General features: G+C 41.1%; 1 protein-coding gene across 4 annotated transcripts in view; it reads right to left on the reverse strand.

Annotated features, from left to right (window-relative positions):
• mindy2 (MINDY lysine 48 deubiquitinase 2) overlaps window positions 1-27830 on the reverse strand; it is a 61228-nt gene that overhangs the window by 21792 nt on the left and 11606 nt on the right. For all 4 annotated transcript variants that reach the window (XM_052040520.1, XM_052040521.1, XM_052040519.1 and 1 more), the window contains 3 exons: window positions 22865-23023; window positions 19184-19286; window positions 16329-16471 (listed from right to left, as the gene is read on the reverse strand). In XM_052040520.1, coding sequence (XP_051896480.1) covers window positions 16329-16471; window positions 19184-19286; window positions 22865-23023 — 405 coding nt within the window. The remainder of the gene's footprint in view (window positions 1-16328; window positions 16472-19183; window positions 19287-22864; window positions 23024-27830) is intronic.

The raw sequence follows: 27830 nt of genomic DNA on the forward strand, positions 1-27830 counted from the left end.
AAGTTTACATGTGCAAATTTGTGTCAACTTGTGAAATTCAGCAATCTTGGTGAACTTCAATTTCAAATATGAAAATAAAGACCTGGATCCAATTGATTTCAACTACTTTATAATTTCAAAGTTCAACCTCTTTGTTTAAACTGCTGACTTCAGTAGTTCACTGATCACAAGTCTGCAAGATCCATCCTGCAACTTAAACAAGCCAAGAATCTAATGTTGATGGCCAATAAACTATTGCCTTTCCATGCTGTCTGGTATATGAACTTACTCTAATATTTGGAGTAATATTCTATCAGCAATTTGATATTGCAGTCATATGGGTTTGGGGGGGGGGGGGGGGGGGGTGGTGGTGGTGGGAACTGAATTTCAATCTGTGATTTTCCCAAAATGGTGGGAAATTCAACTACATGCAACAAGCAGTAATTGTATTTCATTAACACATCAGTATTTATAATACATTGCTCAATCTTGAGGTCATGGAAGCCTCTTAAACTTGTTGACCAGAAACATGATCCTGGCTAGCCTCTGTATATAATATGGAATATTTTCCCGAATGAAACCAAAGTAACAACAATTCAGAGACCCAAATAGAAAAAAAAACACATTGAAATCGAAATGTACATCGACTTCAAATTTAAAGAACTTGTATAAATCTGTATCCAAATGTTAAAGAACCAGGGTTCATTAAGAGCAATGGAACTCTGCAACAAAAAAAAATCACCTGGATTTACTAACTATTTCATGCACAAAACCTTAAATGGATAGTGTTTCATAAAATATCAAAGTTAAAATTAAATTTTTAACAACAGGTATTCACTCAATTGATAAAATACATCAACATGAGTCAAAGCTTGGCTTCCAAAACATTCATTAATAAACATCTGTTTCCTGAAATTTTCATCATTAATGAGAAACTTCTGTTCACTGATGCAGATAAGAATACCCTCATGTCTTCCTTAATGTACAGGCAAATGAAGGATGGAAGTAATTTATTACTCTTATCTGTGCTCAGTGGCGATGCACAAAACAGAAAATAAACAGGCACTACTTATAAAAAGGTAATACCAATCACCAGAAGTCTGCAGTCCAGCCAGACCCATAGAAAATGTTAACATCCTGCTTAAGGTCTGTTTTTATGGCCTGCCCGAGATTATATTGCCATATGGTACAGTCTGCCAGACTGCTATTCAAAATAAACAACAGCATTTTAATCCACAGGAATGAATACTATTTGCACTGATCAGATTGGCAAAATGTCAGCTGATTAAAAAATTCAAAACAAGGAGACACTCATTGTGCTTAACTTACCCTAAACAGATTGTCAAAGCAAGATCAACATTTAGCAGAGACCTGCAAGTACGATTTAACTCATGTGCTTGGCCAGTACAAGGTGGCTGGACCACTACAAGTTTAAAAAACCCTTAACGCTCTGATATGAACTCTTCCGTAAAAAACAATTAGCTGACAGATTTTTCTAGAATTTCAGAACAGATGGAATTGTAGAGCCATGGTTTTGGCTTCTGTGGGTCTTTTGAGGCAATTCTGGTTAAGTTAAACACATAACTAAACCCAAATGCATTTTCAGCTTTTAGTGATGTATAAAAGCACAGGGGGAAAATATGCAAATACTGAATCAAAATTAAAAAGGTTGGCGGAGGGGGTGAGTTAATAAATGTAGTGAGAAAAATAAATTAATATTTTGGATATTGTGCTCATTCTGAAAATATAGACCAAAATAGAGTATTTTATCAAAATTCAGAAAGCAGCTACAAACAGAGGTAAATAATATAATTCAGAGTCATTTTAGAGGTTCAGAGCCTTTAAGTGTTTTTTTTTAAACTTCTTGTAGATCCAACCAAATTGCACCAGCCTTGCACAGATGAAATTTTTTTTATTTCTACTGAAATACTTTACTTTCAGCTCCGAAGGATGCTGTCTAAGGTTAATCTGACTCTCTCTATGGATGCTGACAAACCTGCTGTAATACAAGGAAGATTCCTAGACACAAACTATTCTCCTTACAACAAATAGGGTTAAAAGGAACTTTAAGAATTGCCTTAAGTCATGGAGGACGTTTTTAGAATGAAGTGGGAAAGCCAATTTGCGAGAAACCATTGCTGGTGTGACAGCAATTTCAAATGATGAAAAAAAAATCAAAGAATCAAGGAGAATTTTAGTTAATGCAGAGGTGTTGAGTTGTCAAGTCCCTTTTTGTCATTTGGAGTAGTTGAGACGGGCCACTACATGTTCTTGTGAAGAGCTGATAAAAAATGTGAAGCAGGGAAAGCTATAGAAAAATGGGGAAAAAGGAAGGCAATTTGATTACATTTGAGATAGAAAATATTGGATGAACTCAACAGGTCAGGCAGCATCAGTGGAAGGAGAAGCAGTTAATGTTTCAGATCTGGGACCCTTCATCAGTTCTGCTAGTGAGTTCTGATGAAGGGTGCCAGGCCTGAAACATTAACTGTTTCTCCTTCCATTGATGCTGCCTGACCTGAGTTTTTCCAGCATTTTCCATTTTTGAGACTTCCAGCATCTGCAGTTGTTTTCTGATTTTCATGAATTATATTGGAACTGCTCAAGCACAGACCTAATAGGCCAAAAAGTCACATCTAGATTATAAATATTTATCGCCCTATTTCAAACAAGGATTGTTTAAAAAAAACTCTTTGCAAAGCACTGGTGCAGTAACTTGTAAAATTTGATCAGAAAATAGATAAACAATGGACATAGACATGCAAACAGAACTGATGTAAAGCCTGCAACTGTTAAACCTACTAACAAAGCATTTACTGAAGGACCAAGGTAAGCAGGCTTCCAGTTTACAACCAGTTAGTTTTGAAATAAAATGCAATTACATATTTAAGATACTGAGGGGAGTAAGTGAAGTATAGGTTATGCAAACAGTAAAGAAAAAATCCAGAACATCTGTTTATGGTGGTTAATTTCGGGACAAATGTTAGCAAGGCCACCATGAAAACTCACTGATCTTTAAATAACACCATGGGATCTTTTAGGTCCACCTAGGCAGACAGAAAAAGCTATAATGTAATGTCAGATCACAAGTAGCATCCTCAATAAGCCATTAATGCTAAACTGTAGAGACTAGCTGATTATACACCAGCTGACTGAAAGTGCTACCAAAAATGTTACACACAGCATTTTCAAACAATGAAATCTTTTGACAAAAGATAGATTTCAAGATTTCATTAACCATGTGGTTAGGTGTGATTCTTACCTTGCATTCCTGAGAGTGCGTTTTTGTGTTGAAGGGGGGAGTGGGGTTGAATTTGGGTTAGAGAATTAATACATTGACGGAGAAAGATCAAAGCCAAGTTTCCAATTTTGACTGCATCTGAAAGCATTTACCATTGGTAATAGGTTAGACAAACTAATCACAAGAATAAAGATGAAAAGGTTCGACCTAACAGCAGTTCCAGAGGCATGCTTTCATGGTGACCAGGGAACGCAAGGAACTATTCCCAGGTACTTGACATTTGGAAAGGACATCCAAAAAAGGAAGCATGGGGTGAGACAAACTTAATAATATTGACCATAGAAGTGATCTTGGCCTGGATGAACAGTAGATAGAGTCTGTACAGCTGGAGATGAGATAAGTGTGAATATTTGTAGGGCTCCAAACAACGGCACTACAGTTGGAAAGAGTATTAATCAAGAAATATGATCTTATAGTAAAACAAAAAGCAATTAAATAGAAATGGGACGAGGCTTTTGGTCTACATGAACAAAATCAAATTGGTAAAAGTAGTCAAGAGGATAGCTTCACAGAATACATTCAATATAGTTTTCTGGGGCAACATGGAATCAAAACAAGATGGTCGGCTTTATCCAGAGAACTGTACAGCACAGGAATAGGCTCTTCTGCCCACCATGTCTGCGCCAACCATGCCGCCAAATTAAACTTGTCCAATTTGCCCACACATGGTCTACATCCCTCCATTCCCTGCCTGTTCACGTGCTTGTCTAAATACCTCTGAAATGTTGCCATTGTACCTATTTCCACTACTTGCCCTGGTAGCACATCCCAGACCCCTAGCACTCTGTAAAAAAAAAACTTGCCTTGCACATATCCTTTAAGCTTTCTCCCTCTCACTTTAAACCAATGCCCTCAAGTATTTGACATTTTCATCCTGGGAAATGAACTAACTATCTCCCCTATCTACAACTCCTTAATTTTATAAACTTCTAGCAGGTCACTTCTCCATCCAAAGAAAACGATCCAAGTTTGTCCAAAGTCTCTTTAGAGCCAAGACACTCTAATCCAGGCAACAGCCTGGTAAACCTCTTCTGCACCTTCTCCAAAACCTCCACATCCTTCCTGTAATGGGGTAGCCAGAACTGCATACAATATTCCAAATGTGGCCTCATCAAAATTTTATACAGCTGCAAAATGACTGACTTTCATCCTCAACACCCCAGGCAATGAAGGCAAACATGCCATTTGCCTTCTTTACCACCTTATCCACCTGGGTTGCCACTTTCAGGGAGCTATGGACTTGCACCCTAAGATCCCTCTGTACATCAGTGCTCCTAAGGGTCCTGCCATTTACTGTATACTTTCCTCTTACACTTGACATCCCAAAGTACAGCACCCCACACTTGTCCTGATAAACTCCATCTGCCATTTCTCTGCCCATATTTCCAGCTGATCAATATCCTGCTGTATCCTTGGACAACCTTCCTCACCATCAACAATTCTGCCAATTTTCATCTCATCTACAGACTTACTGATCAGCCCATCTAAGGTTTTGTCCAAACCTTTTTTTTATATATACGTCACAAACAACTGAGGTTCAACACCAATCCCTGTGGAACACCAGTCAGAATAACATTTTCCACCACGACCCTCTACCTTCAATGGCCAAGCCAATTTTGAACCCAATCTACCAAGTCACCATGGACCCCATGTGCCATAATTTTCTGGATCAGTGACAAAGGACCTCTGTCAAATGCATTAAAGTCCATGTATACAACATCCACTACCCTAACCTTAATCACCTTCATCACCTCCTCAAAGAGCTCAATCAAGTTTGTAGGATTATGACCTCCCCTGCACAAAGCCATGTTGACTAGCCCTAACAAGTCCATGCTTTTCCAAATGAGTAAATCCTATCCCCAAAAATCTTCCCCAATAATTTCCCTACAGCAATGCAAGACTCCCTGGTCTATAATTTGCTAAATTATCCTTGTTGCTCTTCTGAAAGAAACAAACGTTTTGCTATTCTCCCCTGGGACCTCAGATAACAAGATCTCTACCAAGGTCCCAGCAATCTCTTTCTCTTGCCTCCCTCAATTTACCTCCTCTACTTTAATGTCTTAATGTTCTTCAAGAGACCCAACCTCCTCCTTCAAAATGCCTCAGAATATGAACATGCCCCTCCCTGGTCTCACCATTTTCCAGGTCCTTTGCTTTGGTGAACACCGATGCAAACTAATCATGCAGTACATCGCCTACTTCCTCTGGCTCCAGGTATAGATCCCTCCTTTGCTCTCAAGTGATCCTACTCTTTTCCTAGCTACTCTCTTCTTCTTAGTGTATGCATAAAATGCCTTGGGACTTTCCTTAATCCGAGTCACCAAGGACATTTCATAGCCCCTTTTAGCCCTCCTGATTTCCTGTTTAAGCTTTTTCCTGCTTCCTTTATATTCCAGCTCTGACACAGGGTTATTGACTTAATTTTTCATAATTTCTTACAACAGAGAACGTGGGCCCTCAGCCCAATGAGTCAATGCCAGCTCTCAAGAGTAATCCATTTCACCACTTCCCTGTAACTGAGGTTCTCTCACCTTCCCATCAGCTCCACCCCGATTCTCCTCCCACCCACCTGCACAGTGGCCAATCACAAGTAGCCAACCAAACAGCGCAGCTCTGGGATGTGAGAGGAAACAAGAGCACTGGGGGGAACCTACACAGTCAAAGGGAGAACGTGTAAACTCCACTCCGACAGCACCAGGGGTCAGGATCAAATGTGGGTTGCTGAAGCTGCGAAGCAGCAGTACTAGTTGTCACTAATGACCTGAAACATAAGCTTTGTGTTTCTCTGCCCAGAATGCTGCTTGACCTGCTGACTACTTCCAGAAATCTATTTTTATTTGATTTCCAGGCTATTTTATACAATAGCTCATGCAGTAAACTCCGTTAAATCAGCATACAGGGACTTTGGTAGTGCTGGGCTGACAGATTTTGCAGAGTAACAGATGTTACCCCAACATACTGCGCAGTATTTTTCCCAGGATTGGGAAATCGAGAACTAGAGGGCATAGGTTTAGAGGGGAAAGATTTAATAGGAAGTTGAGGGGCAACTTTTTCACCCAGAGGGTGGTCACTATATGGAATGAGCTGCTAGAGGAAGTGGTTGTGGCAGGTACATTGACAACATTTAAAAGGTACTTGGATAGGTATATGGATGGGAAAGGTTTAAAGGGATATGGACCAAACAGGGCCAAAAGGGACAAGTTTAGATGGGATTCATGATCGGCATGGATGAGTTGGGCCGAAGGGCCTGTTTCTGTGCTGTACAATTCTATAACACTTATAATTCACTTTTTTTACAATAGGTTTACCAGTGAACCCAGAAGGTCTAAAGGGGGGTGCAAGAAAGGGGGTCCCGGTGAGTTGAAAGGGAGTGTAGGAAACATTACCTAGTGAGCCAGATGCTGCACCATCATGATTTCCATATCATCAGATAGTGGATTATCAGGGCTTTACGTTGTACAGAGACAGGGTTAGTTCATAATCTTATAGTGATGAATTCACGAGAAAAAAAATATGGTCAATTTCTCTTCAATTGCAAACTAAAATTCAGAATTTAAATGAAACCATTTACACAAGTATAAGGGAAATTAGATTGAAAGGTTTCCCAGCAAATAAACAATCTCAGGGAATGTTTCATAATTCACAAATGTATATTTCACCGAAAAATAAATGCACAGGGAAAATAATCCATCTGTGCTAACTAAACAGTTTAAAAAAGCATTAGAGGCTTAAAACATCAGCAATATCAGAAGCCTGAGGAAATGGCATTTTCAGAACAAGCAACTGGGGACCAAAAAAATTGATAAAAGAGCAAGGTGGCAGAATATGAGAGCTGATTAGGAAATATAGCACAACATTTATGTAAAAAAAAAGTGAAAGATGTGAATCACTTCGAGGCAAAAGGTGAAAAATTTATTGAGGGGAAAGAAAACTGATATTATGGACAAATATTTTACATGTTCTTATCCTGGAAAATACAAACTAACAGAAATATGAGGGAATCAAGAGACTGATAAGTGATGTATTTCAGGTGATTGGTGTCAAAGAGAAATTGAGTTTTAAAAGACATTTCCTGGCTTTGACAATTTACATTGCAAGCTTCCAGAAGAGGTGGCCACAGAAATCGTGGATGCATTAATGATCTTTCAAAAGCACTAGCTTCTATAACTGCTCCAGCAGATTGAAAGTACTGATAACACTGTTCATATTTCTCAAAACACAGGAGGTTATTTAGCCCATCAAGTCTATTCCAACTCAGCAATTCCATCTATCCCATTCCCCCACTTACTTCCTCATCAGATGTTCTTTTTCATACGATCCTGAAGATCAATACGCCATTTGCCTTCCTAACTATCTGCTACAGCTGCCTACTTTTTCTGTGATTCATGCACAACCACTTGATCCCTCTGTACACAGCTCCATCTGCAATCTTTCTCCATTTAGATAATAATTCAGGTGCAGGAGATTTGCACACAGTGAAAGCAGGAGATTGCAAGTAGAAGAGAATGAGAGAAAACAAAACGAGAGCATAGGACAGGAAAGTAAGCAAGGGTGGGGGAAGTGGGGGGGGCCTGCAAAAAAAATTGTCTCCAAGGGTCTTTGAACAAAAAGAAATGGCCAATTAGTGCACTTTTGATATTCAAAGGAGAATCCATCTAACAATCCCCTATTTTAGAGCCATACATATGCCTGAATTTCAGTGCTGTTAAACTCCATTCCAATGGAATTAATTAAATTTAAGCTTCCTTTCAACTATTTTACTAATGAAAGCAATGCTCACTGAACAGCAAGCATTAAGGAGTTGAGAGCAGAGGGGCGACCACAATAACTCATTACTGAGCAAGAACTGTTATCAATCAGAGGTACACCACGGAAAAAGACCCTCAGGCTCACCATGCACATGCTGATCATCAAGTACCAATCTGCACTAACCCCAGCACTTTGTCCCTGGTCTGTGTGTTGTTTCATTATAATTTTAAGTACTGCAATGCTTTTGAGGTTCTGTCGGGCTCACCCGTAGTGGATAATGCAAGCCTGGGAGGAAACTGGCCAATCATATCAGTCAAATCCATTGGCAGACTGGGTAACAAAAATATCCAGGACATCTCACACATTCCCAAAGATAGCACCAGCTTCAGATGTCTCATAATGCAAAACTGTTAGGAGCTGACATGCTGCATTCTTACAACACTGTTCTTTGTCAGATACAGTATATCATTATAAACTATCAAAGGGACAATAAGGTGCCAGTCTTTCATTGGAAGCTGAAGTATACATTCTGGATCATTTCCCATCACCTCACTCCCTTTCCATTGTTAAGGTTTGTGTTCACATCAACCTCATATCATCATAAATAGGAGCAGGAGGCGGCCATTTGGTCCTGCTCCAGTATTCATGAAGATCGCAGCTGATCTTGTATCTCAGCACTATTTCCCTGCACTTCTTCCACATCACATCTGTTTTGAATGAACTCATTAAACGTAGAGATTGTATCTAATTCCACCACTACTTCTGGCAGCAAGCTCCAGATATCAACCACAATCTGTGTAAAACATTTTCCCCTCAGATCTCCTTTAAAACTCCTTCCTCTCACCTTAAAGCTATGCCATGACCTCTTGGTTTTGATACCCCTACTGTGGGGAAAAGCATTTTGACTAACCACCTGATCTATGCTTCTTGTATACTTCTATACTTACAGTATACAAGTATATACTTAAACACTTCTCTCAGGTCATCCCTCAGCCTCCTTCGCTCCAGGGAAAACCAGCTCAGGTCCAATCTCTCCCCATATTTAAAGTTCTTCAATCCAGGCAACATCCTGCTTAATCTTCTCTGTATTCTCTCCAGCATAACAACATTCTTCCTATAGTGTGGTGACCAGAACCGCATACAATACTCCAAATGCAGCCTAAAAAATATTTTGTAAAGTTGCAACATAACATCCCAACTCTTATATTCTTTGTCCCAACTTATGAAGACAAAGCATGCCATATGCCTTCTTAACTACACTACCGTGTTACCACTTTCAGGAAACTATGGACTTGGACCCCTAGGTCTCTGTTCATCAACTTTCCATAATGCCCTACCATTTAAAGTACATGCCCAACCCCTAATTGACTTCACTAAATGCATGACATCACATTTGTCAGGATTAAATTCCATGTACCAATGCTCCACTCAATTTTCCAACTGAATTACATCTTGCTGTAGCCTTTAACAACTTTCCTTGCTATATACAACACCACCAGTTTGTCATCTGCAAATTTACTAATCATACTTCTTACATTCACATCTGAGTCATTAATATACATTACAAACAGCAAAGGTCCTACACCAGTCCCTGCAGTATACCACCAATCACAGACACAACCAAAAAAAAATCTTTCCAAGTCTACCCTCTGCCTCCTATCACCAAAGCTATTTTAGATCCATTAAGCAGTTTGTCTTGGATGCCATTTGCCTTAACTTGTGGACCAGCCTACCATGCAGAACCTTGTCAAATGCCTTACTGAAGTCCATATAGACAACAGCTACCAAACTGCCTTCAATCTCCTTAGTTACCTCTTCAAAAAACAAATTAGTGATGCAGGTTTTCCCCTGCACAAATCCATGCTGACTATCCCTAATCAGTCCCTGCCTTTCCAAATGAACACAAATTTGTCTCTTAGAATTTTCTTCAATAATTTCCCCACCACTGATACAAGGCTCGCTGGTCTGTGGTTACCTAGTTTATCCCTGCTGCCCTTCTTAAATAAAGGAATAACATTAGTGATCCTCTAGTCTTCTGACACTTTGGCTGTGGCTACCAAGGATGCAAAATTCCCCACCAGGGCCCTTACTATCTTCTTTCCCATGACATTCTGGTATACATCTCATCTAGCCCTGGGGGATCTGTCCACCCTTTTGTGTTCCAGGACATCACACTCCCACCTTCTCAATATTGACATTCTCCAGAATATCAACAAATCCCTCCTTGAACTCACTATGTTCTATGCCCTTCTTGGGGAATTCAGATGATAAGTATTTACTCAGGACCTTGCCCCACACTCCTGGGCTCCACAGCAGGACCCACTCTTTCCCCAGCTACTCTCGTTCCCCATACTCAATCTGACATGCAAAGCATATGTCATGGCCTCCTTTTGCCGTCCTAATTTCTTTAAGTATTCTCCTACACTCTATATTCCTCAAGGGACTCGCTTGATTGTAGTTGTCTATACTTGTCATATGCTTTTTTTCCCCCCGATCAAACAAGTCAATAACTTCCATCACCCCAGGTTCCTTATTCTTGCCATTTTTACCTTTCACTGTTATCAAAATACGTTGGCCCTGAACTATTGATAACTCTTTTAAATGACTCCTACATGTCAGAGGTTATATATCCCTGATTTCAGATTCTAGGATTTTCCCTACCATTGACACAAGGCAAATAGATTGTTGTTGTTTGGTTGTCTAATTTTGCTCATTAATTTATCAACCAGATGGCTTCATCACCAGCACATCACTGCAATAACCCTAGTCCCAAGACATCCCCTTAATTCAATCTATCCCTGCCCCACTGTCTGCAACTTAAACCTACTTGATTTTCCCTCTTTCCCAATTCTGACAATGAGTCTTCGACCTGAAACAATAACTTTCTCTCTTTTCAAATGCAGCCCAAAGTGCTGAGTGTTTCCAACACCTTAAGATTTGATTTTATTTTCTAAATTCCTCCTCTATCAAATTAAGTAGCCACACTTGTTACCCTCCAGTTCACAGGGCCAATTCCAGATTCTATAGAATTCTGGAAGTTGATTACCAGAGTGCTCACTATCCCCATAGCCAACTCTGGGATGTAGATCATCAGCTCTTTAGGACTTTCCAGTTTTACGTCTTGCAATTTCTCTAGTACTTTTTTGTTTAATGCTAGTACTTAACCTTCTGCTTTTTTGATAATGCATAAAATTGGTCTCAGCCTGTTCTGCCACCTTCAGCTCTGTCCCTGCAGTCTTTAGAATTTGCCCATTTCATTCATTTGCCTCTTTGTTCTTCATCTACCACATAACTGCCCATTCCACCTGCCTTTCTACATCCTCTTGAAATCCATTTGAATCCTGCTCATTGCTTACCACATTTCTAAGTTTTGTGTCATCTGCAAACTCAAGTAGTCCTTGCACATAAGAAATAGGAATAAGTTGTCAGTTCTATGGCCCCTTGAGACTGCTTGAGCACTCAATGACGGTTAGTGTTCCTTGTAGCAGAGACAGCAGAGGGGTTCCTAATGGTATTATACAAAATAGTGAGGGGCAGAGGTAAGGGAGATAATAGGAGACATTTCCCCCATAGCACACCTAGTTAAAACCAGAGAGGATATGTTTAGGTTAAGAGGGCAAGAGGTTTACAGGGGATTAGTGCAAGAAGTTTTTCACTTGTGTGTAGATGTGATCTAGAACACATAAGTGACGGTGGAGGCAGTTATCCTCAACAATTAAGGAGCATCTAGACCAGTACTTAGATCACCAATATATAGAATGCTTCACAGCAAATGCTGGTTAAAGGGATTAGTTTCAACAGGTGCTTGATCGTCAGCGTGGACATGGTGGGCCAAATGGCCTGCTTCTGTGCAGAATAACTATGACTTATTTCCTTCAGATCCACATCCTCAGTCGAGTCTTTTTTTCTGAGATTTCCTCCATAAAAACAATGTTTTCTTATTCCCCATTATAAATTCTCCCATCTCTGTCACGTAAGGGATTCACATTTGACCTCAGTAGCTTTTTCCTTTTTACATACTTAGCATCTGTTTTTAATGTTTCTTGCCAAGTTACTCTCATATTCTAACCTGCCTTCTTGTATCAATTTCTCAGCCAGCCTTTGCCAAAGCTCTCTATGCTCATGTTTTTGGCAACTTGAAACCTGTTCTTGGGTTTAGTACCATCTTTAATTTCTCCTGTTAGACACAGATGGACCACTTTTCCTGTTGGATTTTTGTGCACGAAAGGAATATTTTTTCTGCTGCATATGCATTATTTCTTTAAATGAAAGCTATTGTCTATCCACAACCATACCTTTCAATGTATTTTCCCCATCAACCACAGCCAACTCTCCTCTCATGCCTTCATAGTCTCTGTTTTGATTTAAGACCCTAATTTTGGATTATTTTCACTCAGTGCAGAATTCTATCATATCACAAGATCACAAGATAAGGGAGCAGAAGCAGGCCATTCGGCCCATCGAGTCTGCTCCAAGGAAAAGGGAAAAAGAAATGGGGTGGGAAAAAAAGAGAGAGAAAAAAAAACTATTCTAATCCCATTTGCCAGCCTTATCCCCATATCCCTTGATACCCTGACTATTTAGATATCTGTCTATCTCCTCCTTGAACACCCCCACTGATCTGGCCTCCACTGCTGTGCGTGGCAAGGAGTTCCACAATTTCACCACCCTCTGGTAAAGAAACTTCTCCTCATCTCTGTCTTGAAACTGTACCCTCTAATTCTAAGATTGTGCCCTCTGGTCCTGGACACGCCCACCAAGGGAAACAGCCTAGCCACATCTACTCTATCCTTACCTGTCAACATTTTAAATGTCGCTACGAGGTCCCCTCTCATCCTTCTGTACTCCAGCGAGTACAGTCCAAGAGCCGACAAACGCTCATCGTACTTAAGCCCTTTCATTCCTGGAATCATTCTCGTAAATCTCCTCTGAACCCTCTCCAACGTCAGCACATCCTTCCTAAGATGCGGGGCCCAAAACTGCGCACAGTATTCCAAATGAGGCCTCACTAGCGCCCCGTAGAGCCTCATCAACACTTCCTTACTTTTATACACTATACCTCTCGAGATGAATGCCAACATAGCATTCGCTTTCTTAACCACCGATCCAACCTGGTGGTTAACTTTTAAGGTATCTTGTATAAGTACCCCCAAGTCCCTTTGTACTACCGCACTATCAATCTTCTCTCCTTCTAGATAATAATCTACCCGCTTATTTCTACTTCCAAAGTGTACAACTGCACATTTCTCAACATTGAATCTCATCTGCCATTTTCTTGCCCATTCTCCTAAACTGTCTAGGTCCCTCTGCATTCTTTCTATTTCCTCTATGCTCCCTACTCCTCCACTTATCTTGGTGTCATCCGCAAACTTAGCCACACAACCATTTATTCCATCATCCAAATCATTGATGTACAAGGTAAAAAGGAGAGGCCCCAACACCGACCCTTGCGGCACACCACTAGTAACCGGTAACCAACCAGAACGAGATCCTTTTATTTCCACCCTTTGCTTCCTGCCAACCAGCCAATTCTCCACCCATTTTGCTACCCTGCCCATAATTCCATGACCTCTCATCTTATTAATCAGTCTCTTGTGAGGCACCTTATCGAAGGCCTTTTGAAAGTCTAAATACACAACATCTACCGCCTCTCCCTTATCCACCCTACCTGTGATTTCTTCAAAAAACTCCAATAGGTTGGTCAGACAGGACCTCCCCTTCACAAAACCATGTTGACTAGGTCCTATCTTGCCTTGCGCCTCTAGGTATTCGGTAACCTCCTCCTTGAGGATAGACTCCAATAATTTTCCCACCACTGACGTCAGACTAATAGGTCTGTAATTGCCTTTGTGCTGCCTCCCACCTTTCTTATATAACGGAACTACATTCGCTACCCTCCAGTCCTCCGGAACCATGCCAGAATCTATCGATTCCTGAAAAATAATCGCCAACGCCTCTGCTATCTCCACAGCCACCTCCTTCAGAACCCGGGGATGCACCTCATCCGGTCCGGGAGACTTATCAGCCTTAAGCCCCTTTAGTTTTCCAAGCACCTTCTCCCTATTAATCTCAATTGAACTCAGCTCCAATTCGTGAGACTCCTGACTAACGGGCACATTGCTTATGTCCTCCACGGTGAAGACCGATGCAAAATATTCATTCAATTCCCTTGCCATCTCACTATCATCCATTATAATACCTCCTGCACCGTTATCAATTGGTCCTATGTCAACCCGTGTCTCTCTTTTATTCCTTATGTATTTAAAAAAACTCTTAGAATCCTTCCGAATGTTGTCCGCCAGCTTCCTTTCGTAACTCATCTTTGCTTTCCTAATGACCTTCTTAGTTTCTCTCTGCAGATTTTTAAAATCGTTCCAATCTTCTGTTTTCCCACTAATTTTTGCTACTTTGTACGCCGCCCCTTTTGCTTTTATTTTATCCTTCACCTCCCTCGTTATCCACATCTGTGCCTTTTTTCCATTCAAAACCTTCTTTTTTCTTGGAATATATCTGTCCTGCATTGTCCTTATTTCCTGTAGAAATTTCTTCCATTTTTCCTCTGCCGTCCCTCCAGCTAACTTACTCCTCCAATCAATTTGGGCCAACTCATCTCTCATACCTTTGTAATTTCCCTTATTCCACTGAAATATCGATACACCAGTTATCAGCTTCTCCTTCTCAAACTTGAAACTAAACTCAATCATATTGTGATCACTTGTTCCCAGTGGTTCCTTTACCTTTAGTTCCCTAATCACCTCGGGTTCACTACACAGCACCCAATCCAAAACAGCCGATCCCCTGGTGGGCTCCTCAATAAGTTGCTCCAGAAAAACATCCCTTAGACATTCCACAAACTCACTCTCCTGAGTACTACCGCCTTGCTGCATTTCCCAGTCCACCTTCATGTTAAAATCCCCCATAATTATCTTCACATTGTCACTCTGACATGCTTTTTCTATCTCAATCTGCAACTTATGGTCCACTTCCTGACTGCTGTTCGGGGGCCTATATATGACTGCTATTATTGTTCTTTTACCCTTGCTATTTCTCAGCTCCACCCATAAGGATTCCACCTCCTCTGACCCAATGTCCTTCCTTTCTATTGATTTTATATCGCTACTAACCATCATGGCCACACCTCCCCCTCTGCCTACCCTCCTATCCTTCCTATATACTGTATACCCCTTGACATTCAGTTCCCAATCACATCCATCATGAAGCCACGACTCAGTGATTGCAACGATGTCATATTTATTAACCTGTAGTTGTGCCACTAGGTCATCTACTTTATTCCTGATGCTACGTGCATTTAAATATAGTATGTTTAGACTGGTATCTGCTATTGATTTTATTGTACCTCTATTGATCAGCAGATTATCCTGACTTTCTACCTGTCCATCCTTCTTACTATCTTCGCTACCTACTATCTTAGACATGTTCGTGTAGACCTCATCCCCTATCCTAACATTCGGTATCCGAACATCCTCATCCCCGATCCTAACATTCTGTATCCTAACATCCGGATTTGTTGTACTTCTATTATTCAGTAAATTATCCTGACTTATCACCTGCCTGTCATTCTTGCCATCCTCAATGGATTCGTTTCTATACACTTTCTCCCTCACCTTAGCATCTTGTAACCTAGCATCCTGGTTACCATCCCCCTGCCAGATCAGTCACTCTTTCCTTAAGATCCCTTTACAACACAATTATCAATTTTAACCCTTTCTCATTGCCTTTTCCCTAGTTGCTTCCTCAACATATTGATGCAGAAAGCCATTGTGTAGTCACAGTGGAGTGTATGACCCACCTGTAAATGCCTTGGGATAAATATAATGAGGGTAAACATTGGAAACAAACTAACAATGAGATACATCAAATTACATTTCATTTAGATCAAGTCTGCACGCAGGAACTTCTGATTCAATTCTGAAGTCCACTTGACTGGGTACAAGTTGATTCCCTGGGTAAATTTACAACTTGACCCAAGAAATATAATGCCAACTTGCTAGTTTTCATGAAATATTTCCTGCAACAAGGATCAACAGATGCAGGTGTTACAACAGAACACAGAACAGGACAACACAGGAACAGGCCCTTTGGCCCAGTGTCTGTGCCAACGGAAACTAATCCCATCTGCCTGCACGTGGTCTATTTCCTTCCATTCTCTACTCACTCTTGTCAGTTACTATACTTGGAAGGCAATCTATTTGGAAAACTTGTCCTTTTTTCAAGAGACAGCATTTCGAATACACAGTATTAAGTCTTAAGCTAAATATTTTAAAATGTGAAATAATACCTTGCATTTTGTCATAGTGCTAAAATGGTTATTTCTGAAGAACACACACAATTCTCCTTCTTCAACCGTAGAAATCAGTTCACATAACCCATGGTATGTCAACTGAGTTGCCGAGTTGTTCAAAAACTGTTCTGCAACATAACCTAAAGAAACAAGAAAGCTATTCAGATTATTCCAGCTAAACAGAAATACTAATCGGAAACTTATTAGACACATTTAGAGCTTGGAATTCAAGCAATGGGAATGACAAAGGCCTAGTCTTAATTTTAAGGCTAATTATCTAGATTTTTATCTCAAAAATGCTTTTACGTTGTCAACTGACAAAATGAAGAAAATTCCCAAGACTGATATTAAGCTTCAAATACAAGCTTCCTCCAATATTATATAACAAAAAAGTGAACAGCTTTATTTGCAGTACTAAAAATTTGTTAAATATAAATTTCATTTACAAAAAATTAGGTAAAGGTTTTAAATGTCAAATAATAACAGTGTAACACAATAAATATGTCAGATTGCACCAGCCAGAAACAGTCTTGCAAAGCACAGACAATCAGAACCCAAATATTCTTTTTTATATGTGTATGTATAGATGTGTTAAGTGTCCTTGGGTGATTGAGGTACAACTTCCAAGTAGTTCACAATATCATGCATTCATAACAAGAATAAAAAGGCAACTACAACCATCTGCTGATCTCCCAACTCACCACACACTGTTACCTTGGGGATCCTGTGGCTCTGCTGAGCTCAGGAGGCCAACAGCAGCCTCCACTCCATGTCAATAAATTCAAAGACAACATTGATAACCCAGAATGAGGAGTAAAATTTAAGTAAAATCATTGTTTACCCCGACTGTGGAAACTAATACATCAGCTTGTGTTGCTCATGATGTTTTCATCACTTACATCCTCCAAATCCTCTTTCACCCAGCACCTGTACAAATCCAAGAGCACCACTAAAAATAAAATGCGTGAAGCAACTCATTGCGAGTTTTGCCATTCCAGAAAGAAAGCAGCTAACTGCAGCATTTCTTCACTCCCTAACTGACATCAGAAACTCAACAGAAATCACAGATGTGCATCAATGTCTGCCAGTCTGCAATGCCAAAGGAATGCCTGATAAACAGAAAATTTTTTAAAACCAGCAATTTGCATAATTTTATGCCAAATTAAATCCCAATATTTAAAGTAGGACCCACTTCTGTGAAATGAAAACAATTTTTAATTTATACTTGTGCTTATGTAGCCTCTAATTGTAACAGGCTGTTCTTTCTGAAGAGCTGCCCTGCTGCTCTCCCAACCCGCCATGCACAATTACCCTGGGATCCTGCGGCGATGCTCAACCCCCCCCACAGAGCTCAGAGGGCCAACAGTATCTCCCAGTCTTTGTCGGCAAACGGCCCACACTACAAGCAAACCAGGCAGTGCCGACGTGAATCAGTGCATCAGGTCTGCTAACTGACAGAAGGCACATGGCTGTCTGCAAAGTTTAAACCCAGCTTCCAGTGAACCAAGCTAACCACTGTCCTTCTCCGAGCTCTCCAGTTTCCAGCCTCCCAGCACTTCATCTCGACACACCCAACCACAGCATTCTTCATGCCCCACAGGTCCTTGACGCTGGCCTCCCCCCAGCTTCCCCCAGTGCTCCAAGCTGCCCAACCCTAAGCACCCAGCTGCATTACCGGACACATCCCTGCCCCTCTCCCACCCCACCTTTTCCCAGCCCCCACCACCTCTGGATCTGGAGCATTCTCCACCGGCTCTTAAATAAGTTTATTATTGTCACATGTACCGAGGTACAGTGAAAAAATGTTATTTTGCATGCCCTCCACACAGATCATTCATCACATTGAGGTAGTACATGGGAAAAGCAATAACAGAATGCAAAATAAAGTGTTACAGTTACAGAGAAAGTGCAGTGCAGGCAGACAATAAAGTGCAAGGTCAAAACAAGGTAGATTGTGAGATCGAGAGTTCATCTTATCATAACTAGGGGACCAATCAATAGTCTTATAACAGCAGGATAGCTGTCCTCGAGCCTGGTGGTACGTGCTTTCAGGCTTTTGTATCTTCTGCCCAATGGGAGGGGGGAGAAGAGAGAATGTCAGGGGTGGAAGGGGGTCTGTGATTATGTTGGCTGCTTTACTGAGGCAGTGGGAAGTGTAGAAGTCCAGTGAGAAGTCCTATGAGAACAGTGATATTTGGGACAGGGCAAACCAGTTGGTCAGAAAGTCCCTGTGCCCTGCAGACCCTCATTTGGCTGGGGCCTGCCACCAGTTGGGAAATTGCACCTGAAAGCTCCCTGGAAGATACAGTGTACTCTTAGTGGCACGCAACCAATGAGAACAGGCAGGAGATGTAGCCCAAGATTTAGTTTTATTGATTAACAGGGCTCAGAAACAGCACCTAGCTCGGTTACAGGTTAACAGCTGAAGCAGAGATTACTGTTCGATTCCTCTCCACTTTTAAAGATGCTGGAGAGAATAGGTGATTCAGGATCAATGTATCAACAACTTTTAATTACCAGGTGACCATACAGCAAAATCCCTTTTATTTATACCATCAAATTTTAAAAAAGGCATTGAGGGGATTCTTAAAAAATCATGCCTCATCAGTTTGCTCCGCAGCCAGAATTACTCGGCTGCTCAAAGCTAATTTTCATCACAATGGTTAGTAACTGTTAAGCTTGCAGATTTGGAGACCTTTTCATTACATTGTTTTCAGTCATCTTTGCTAAACATCAATTATCACATTGCATCAAATGGGTCCTGCACAAAACTGCATTTGAAATTGCTCAACAATACTCTAGTTTTATTTCTTTGTACAGACTATTATTGAATGGACTTTCTTTTCCCTTACCTTCACTGACTAGTTCACTGTTCTCTGACTGCTTACAGAAGATAATCTTCTCCACCAGCTGGTTATAACTGCACATTCCCACTGCTTTCGCTAGATCAGCATTCTACAAAACAGAATTGTCAGCAGAAAGTTAAATTTGTTACTTGTAACAGACTTGAGGCTATATAACCCTCATTTTATACAATTTGCAAACTCAAAATATACTTTAAACAAAGGGTCTAAAGCTTCATAAAACTGAAATTACCAAGACTACACTTACTACTGCGCAAACTGATGATGTTTATTCTGTCCAATGCTCTGAAAATGTCATGTCCGAATGCAGGAGGATGTAATGAAATACGGGACTCAATGGCCTAGTACTGTTCCAGCTCTGTGAGATGAATGTATACATCAGACCTTCCACTTCAGTTCTCCATTCCACTCTGACCTACTCATCTGTGGCCTCTTGGACTAGTCCAATGAGGACTAGCGCAAGTATGAGGAACAACATCTCTGTCTGGGTGAGCTGCAACCTACTGGACTCAATAATAAATTCTACAACTTTAAATGACTTGAATTTTCTGCAGCCGTCTGTCTATGATATTGGCTCATCTTATTTGTTTCCCACCTGCCAACCCCCACCCCCCCCCAGTTTTCTTCTTTTTCCCCCTCTGGGAGTGGAGTTCATGTCCAGCTTGACCTTCCATTCACGTCTTCACACTCAGCTTTTCACAATGTCTACATTTTTCTATCAACATTCTCATTCCCTCACTGCTCCCACTCATTCATTGACCAGAAAACTTCGTTATAGCACAATCACCCTGGTTTTACCCGATCATGGGCATCGCCCTTACCCCCCCTCCCTATAGCTTAATGTGCTTCTTCCCTCTCCTTCAACTTAAACCATCAGCCATTTCTCTGCCTGCAGATGTCTCCTGACCTGCTGAGTGTTTCATTTTATAACTCATCATGATATATTTATTACCCACTTCTTGCCTTCTCCTTCAAGGGAAATAGGCCCTTACAATTCCCCCTCATCTTGGCCTCTCAATTTTGTACACCTTGATTAAACTCCCCTCAATCTCCTCTGTTGTAAAAAAAACAATTCCAACCTATCCAAACTTTCTTCATCTCTTCCAGCTCTAGTAACAACATCCACACTTGCTTTGGTGTGAATGATTTTTTTTGTAACAAGATGCCCAGATCTGTGCCCAAGCAATGTCCTAACTGGCATTTACTGTTTGCCTAGCATGACCTTCCCGGTTTTGTGTTCTCTCATTACGCTCCATTCAGGGGTCTCTGGACAGGAATACCAAGACTCCCTGACTTAAGGTTTCCAAAATTCCTAAGCTCTATAATATTTCCCATATCAGGAAAGGAAGCTGTCGGTTCTCATATTCCATAAATATTGCACCATTTTCTTCTGTACAGCCAACAAAAGCTATGGGAGCAATAACAGGAAATAGGACAGCCATAAATGGAATGAATGCTGGCATCATAAGCCAGTTTACCCTATTGACTGCGACAAGTGCTCTACTGGCTGCAGCTGAAGACTTGATCAAGGACTTGACTCTCACCCTGCTTTGTGCCCAATCCAGAGCCCAATCAATGCTGGAGCCAGGGATCGGCCTAGCCTGGGCAAGGCCTTCGCTAGTACTAACCACAATTCCAGAGAATCCTTTTAAACAGCTGCAAAATGACTACAAGATTCTTTGAAGTACTGTCCCTAACTTGGCCTTACTCCCAGATGTTTACTAGTTAGAGATGAGCACGTTCATTAACTCGAGGCATTCACGGACTCTGTGAAGGACAATAGTTTTTGAGGGTGGACAGGAAGCAAATGTGTCTATCTTCCTGACTTAAGCAGTTAGGAAATGTTTGTGTCAAACATCAAAATATGAAATTTTCTTTTTCTACTTGCCTATTATATTGCATAAAATGTAAACCTTTATGAGAGACAGTTTGCCCCATTAAACCAGTATTGCTTCCTGGGATATTCTGCTGTTCACTGTGATCCTATCTACAATCAGCCCTACCCACAACCTGCATCATTGTTGGACCACAATGTTTGAATGTACATTAATAGTCCTACACCTTTTTTCAACCTCTGTCACAGTTGTTAGGGTGAGATTTCATATCACTGCTGCCCCATTGGTTGTGCACCTCACAAATTTACCTTCACATCTGCTATCTTTTCTTCCTCTAAATGCTTGGCGGCCTGGAGCGCACTCCCAGCTCTGCAAATGCTGTCTTATCCCCCCCCATTCCTCAGTTCAAATCTTTTGATCTCAATGGTTAAATTTTTAATACACCACCACTCATTCTAGATGTAATTGTTTCAACAAGCATCACTTCCTCTCCTTTACTATCTTCATCTTTTATGAATCAAATAATCAATAATGTTCAATTGCTACTCCTGCCCTTCTCTAAGCCACGTTTCAGTAAAGCTACAATATCATTCATCCATATATGCGCCTTTGGGTCATTTTCTACAATGGTTAAATTGAAGGATATGCAATTAGGCACTCCAATCTTCCCTGCCGACTTTCTTCCAGCTTTCTTCCCTCTGCCTTCCACAACTTGCTTTAATTGTTTATCTTCTCCATCTATTTCCTTCTGAAACTCCTCTCAAATTCCCAGTTTCCTGCCAACTACATCTGATCCTTCCGTGGCACTAAACTCCCTTCAAGGATTTTGGTCCCAGTTCTGTTAAGATACAATCCACCTGGCTTATGGATTCCACCTCTCCCTGAACAGATGCCATTTCCGCAGGAATCTAAAGCCCTCCCTTCAGCCCACCTCTTCAGACACACATTCAATTCCAACATCCGATTTTTGCACTTACTGCGGTATGCCAACAGTCATGCCCTGGAGATTTCTAACATTGAAGTCCTGTTTTTCATCTATTTCCTTGCTACAAATGATAGCTAACAAAAGGCGAATATTTTCAAATATTTGTTGCAGAAACAATTACGCTATTGTTGAAAGCAATTCTTGCATAACCAACTGCAATAAATCACATTCCAAATTAAAAACAATCAAATAATACTAATTACATCTTTCAAAGTGTACCCTGCTGCTTTGACAATTTAGTCTGAATTAAATTCAACTGCTCAAGAAGTTTAATTTATCAGAACATTGATGAAAACTTAATTTTAAATATCATGAAGCAGTTTTATTTCCTCAATTGGTAATTTATCTGAATTTGAGAGTACAATTCCTCAGTTGAAAACTACTAAGTATCCCAGAATTCTTGGCGTGCTAGTCTGTTGTCAAAACTAACAGTTCTTGAATAAATGTAAAATTTTAGACAGCATATACCTTGGCAGTGCCAGAGGAGTGCTCATTAAGAACAGGCAAATTGACTTTCAATTACAAAGTTGGTGGCAAGTCAAAAACTGCCGAACAATTAAAGTTAATCTGCTTCAGATCAAACATTTCATCAAGCTTCTGCAGTTGGCTTCTCTGTTACGGTAGCTGCTAGACTGCAGATATTCAGGGAGGAGGCATTAAGAACAGGATTTAACTTGCCATTTCTGGCCTTATTTCTGTATACTGGAACTTCTCACATTGCCTACCCAAAAGGCTGAAGGAAATAGAAACCATGGGTGAACATGGGTAGTAACAACAGCACAAAGTGAATTTAAAGAAGCATTGCAGATTATGCATAATTCAAATTATTTCTATTCAATGAATTCTCACCTGAGGGTCCACCAACCATCCATGGTAAAGTGCAATATCAAGGAGGTCAAATACAATGCACTCAGGTGTATATTCAAATACTCTTACACCAGTAAACTTTACATTTACATCCAATCCCGTCTGCAGCTTGTGTAATATGGCCATTGCATCACTCATGTTCTGTTTCAGAAAAAGAATAGGATTACATCAAGATTTATCAGCATTATAAAGTGGTTAAAATAAATCCAGCCAACCGCAAAATGTGTGAAAATTTCTCCAATTTGAATATTGAAACTAGTACATTGCCCAAACTGCCATTTATCACTAGAATTTAAGTGTTGTTATCTCATTGTTTAATTGTCAAAGACCTATAACCCAAATTTGATCCCACTCTCAACCAATGTCCATAACTGAAGGCTGGGAATTGGGAAACACCGAGATAATGTATAATAACACATTGATGCAATCACGAAGAAGGCACGCCAGCAGCTCTACTTCATCAGGAGTTTGAAGAGATTTGGTATGTCACCAAAGACTCCTTCAAATTGGTAAGAGTCATCAGGGACATGCTGAATTTCCTTAGCCTTCAGAGAAAGTAGAGGTGTTGGTGTGCTCTTTTGGCTGTAGCTTCCACATGGCTGGACTCTTGCAAACGTCTTTATGTCTTGCACTGTACTGCTGCCGCAAAACAACACATTTCGCAACATAGGCCAGTGATAATAAACCTGATTCTGAATGATAAAGAGACGGACACAACGTCGACACTAAACTTAGAAGAATAGTTGTGGAACTGACCACTCAAAATTACCCGTACCTTGGACTCGGTATCGGTTTATTTTTGTCACACATACCAAGATACCAGTGAAAAACTTTTACTCTGCATGACATTCAGACAGATCATGCCATACATGATTACATCAAAGTATTAAAAAGAAATGGAATGCAGAATATAACATTGCAGTTACAGAGAAAGTGCAATAGAGGTAGACAAATAAAGTGCAAGGGCCACGACAAGGTAGACTGGGAGATCAAGAGTTCATCTTTTAGTGTATGAAATCTCTGTTTAAGAGTCTGATAACATTGGGATAGGAGTTGTCCCAGTCTGGTGGTTCATGCCCTCAGGCTTATCTTCTGCCTGACAGGAAAGGGGAGGACAGAGAAGAGAGAATGACTGGGGTGAGAGGGGTCCTTGATTATGTTAGCTGCTTTCCCAAGGCAGCGGGAAGTGTAGATAGAGTTAATGGGGGGGGGAGAATGTTGGTTTAAGTGATGTACCGGACTGCGTTCACAACTTTCTGCAATTTCTTACTATCTTGGGCAGAGCAGTTGCTTTACCAAACTGTGATGCATCCGGATAGGATGCTTTCTGTGGTGCATCTATAAAAAATTGGTAAGAGTCATCAGGGACACGGTGTATTTCCTTAGCCTTCTGAGAAAGTAGAGGGTGTGGTGTGCTCTTTTGGCCATAGCATCCATGTGGCTGGACCAGGATAAATTGTTAGCGATATTTACACCTCGGAACTTGATCTCCACCTCAGCAAAACTGATACAGACAAGAGCATGTATTCCACCCTCCTTCCTGAAGTCAAAGATCAGCTCCTTCATTTTGCTGACGTTGAGGGAAAGGTTGTCTTGACACCATGCCACTGGGCTCGCTAGCTCCTTCCTGTACTTCTCATCATTGTTTGAGATCCAGCAACATTTACCTGCCACTTTGTTGGCCTCGTGCTTCATTAAGTGGTTAAGAGAGAAGGTGCCTTCTGTGGTTCTGTATTCCACCAACATTTTTCTCCAACTCTACCAAATTTTAAATCATCTTTGAACAAACACAGTTCCACTATTCTACCCAGAAATATCTGCTTCCTTCAGTTTCCTTGTATATTACACCACTATATGTCAAGTTACTACGACATATAACGATGATTAAAATTAATTCAACAAGAAACAATGACATGTGGTGCATCAGGAAGCATTGCTGCTAACAGCTCCAGCAACCAGGTTCAGTTCTGATCTCTGATATGCCCTGTGACCATGTGGATTCCCCCGAGGTGTTCTGCCTTCCTCTCGCATCCTGATGTGCTCATGATTAATTGGTTACAGTAAATTACCTCTAGTCTCGGTGGCTGGCAGGAGATTCAGGATGGGAGGGTGGAGGGGTGTTGATGGATATCCGAGAGAACTGGTCACAGGGAAATAAGTAGGGGAACGCAAGTTGCCATTGAGTCAAGGGGACAAATGGTCTCCTACAACTCGAGAAAATATGAATACGAAATGATTTTTGTCAACTTCTGTGCAATGTACATTCATGATTCTTAGACTTATTTGCACTCCGATTAAGAGTCCTTGATTTTAGCATTTAAAAATACTCTGGTGACAAGCAGCAAAACGCAGGATATTTACAATTAATTACAATCACTAGGCACAATTAAAGGAATTTCATCACACTTCAATAATACTGCAGTGATTAATTGGAGCTTAAATCTCCACTTATAAATAGGATAAATAGGCTGAGATAAAGAATGTAAGCAAATTGCAACCAGCTCACTGTCCACGTAGTCTTTCTTCACAATTTACCTGAGACAGATGTTATCATACTTCATACGAGCTGCAAGTGTCACTATTATTTAGTTCCAATTTTCTCAGCCCAAGATGGTTATAAATCAATAAAAACACTGACGTTCTGAACTTCATGGGAAACAACATGATTAAAGTCAAAGCAAACTTCACCCAACTATATTGGCCCATTATGCTGGATTTTTATTATTAATCATCTTGCTTTCTGATTTATGCCTTTGGCAAACTAACAGCATTAGCTGCCCGCTGGAGGAACTTAGCAGCATCTGTGGGGTGGGGGAGAAAAGAGGAACAGTCGATGATTTGGGGGTCGAGGCCCTGCATCAGGACTGAGGGTGGAGAGGGGGAGGGATGAGACAGGAGCTGGTAGACCAAGGAGGTTTGAGGGTTGACGGGCAGGTGAGGGGGGGGGGGGGGGGGGAGGCTGGAGTTGGGAGATGGAGGCAGGTGGGCGATAGGTGAAAGGAGACAAGGAAAACAAAGAGGCAGGTGGAGCCTTCACAACTTTCTGCAATTTCTTACTATCTTGGGCAGAGCAGTTGCTTTACCAAACTGTGACCACATGGACGCTATGGCCAAAAGAGCACACCACACCCTCTACTTTCTCAGAAGGCTAAGGAAATACAGCATGTCCCTGAGGGGAGGGTGAAGGTGGAAACAGAGGATGGAGGATGATGAACAGGGACACAAAGGCTACAAGTGCTGGACTTTGATATAAGAAAGGCAATAAGGGGAACTACTGAGGGAGAGTTGAAGGGCAGAAGGAACCTGATCCGAGGATGGAGATCCTGAGGTAGATCAGCCAGCTCTGATGCTCAGTGGGAAAGGTAGGAGTCAGGCAAGTCAAGAGTGATAGGAGATTCAATAGTTTGGGGGACAGACAGGAGATCCTGTGGCCACAAAAGAGATACCAGGATGGTGTGTTGCCTCCCAGGTGCCAGGGTCAAGGATGTCTCGGAGCAGCTGCAGAACATTCTCAAAGGTGAGGGTGAGCAGCCAGTGGTCGTGGTGCACCAATGTTGTAGGTAGAAAGAAGGAGAAGGTCCTGCGCAGTGAGCAGAAGAAGCTAGGAAAAGAGGCCAAAAAGCAGGACCGAGTACAGTAATCTCTGGATTACTCCCAGTGCCAAGTGCTAGGAGGACAGGAATAGAAAGATAGAACATATGAATGAATGGCCGAGGAGCTGGTGCAGTGGGCAGGGTTTCAGGTTCTTGAATCATTGGAGCTTCTTCTGGGGCAGGGGCGATCTGTAGAAGGGGGATGGGTTGCACCTTAAATGAAGCTAAACTCCTGGAAGGGAGGTTCGGTGGTGCTACTCAGGAAGGTTTAAACTAGTTTGGCAGGGAGATGGGAACAAGAACGTCATGACCAGTCAGTCTATAAAGAAAGACAGGCACGAGCAAGGTAATACACATTGTTACGAGTCAGGTTGATATTTGTTGAGTGTCCCTTTAAGGCACTTGAACAGTAGAGTAGTAGTGTGTGTGTGGTGTCATCAAGACAGCAAGATAACAACATGCTGGCTGTTTTGCTCAGTGAGTCGAAGAGAGTCGGAGAAGAGAGAGAGAGAGAGACAGACAGACACTGCTGGTCTCTGTAACAATGGATGAAGAACAATAGCTATGTCTGTCACTACAATCCATGTATGGATTTTTTTTTGGAGAAATCAAGTGCAGTCCACTTTGTCATTAACCTGTAGTGGGAAACAGGTATTTGTGTGGACGGCCATGTATTGAATGCCTTTGGGGTGGCAGATACTTCAGAACAAAGCAATGGAGATCATTGGTGATTGAGGTGTCGTATGGGTTCCATCATGGAACACGTGGATTTTGTAATGTCTCTCTACGTTTTGTCTTCAGTCAACGGTGGTTTTGCAAAAGCCTTTGCTCACGTTTCACCTTATGACTTGAACTGAACTTTGAGAACTATTCCTACATTTGGGGTTTGGGAATTTGCCACACACTTCGAGTTTAGTTTTGGGGATTATGTTTGATATCTAACATTTCTACTTTTCTTATTATTACAAGCAGTTATTAATAAAATAGTTTTTAAGCACTTATACATGACTTGGTGTGTTTCTATTGTTGCTGGTACATAACAACACAATGAGACAGAAGGGTTGAAGTGTGTTTATTTTAATGTAAGGAGTATTGAAAGGTAAGGGAAATGAACTCAGAGCATGGAATTATGATGTTGTGGCCATTACAAAGACTTCGTTGAGGGGGGCAGGACTGGCTGCTTAATGTTCCAGGGTTTGAATGTTTTAGAAGGGATAGAGAGAAAAAATGAGAGAGAGAGAGGAGTTGCACGACTAATCAGGGGCAATATCATAGCTGCACTCAGATTACACGAGGACGGCTCATCCGCTGAGTATATATGGGTAGAACTCAAAAATAAGAAATGTGCAATCCCT

The sequence above is a fragment of the Pristis pectinata genome, chromosome 28 (genome assembly GCF_009764475.1).
Source record: "Pristis pectinata isolate sPriPec2 chromosome 28, sPriPec2.1.pri, whole genome shotgun sequence".
NCBI classification, from domain to species: Eukaryota; Metazoa; Chordata; class Chondrichthyes; order Rhinopristiformes; family Pristidae; genus Pristis; species Pristis pectinata.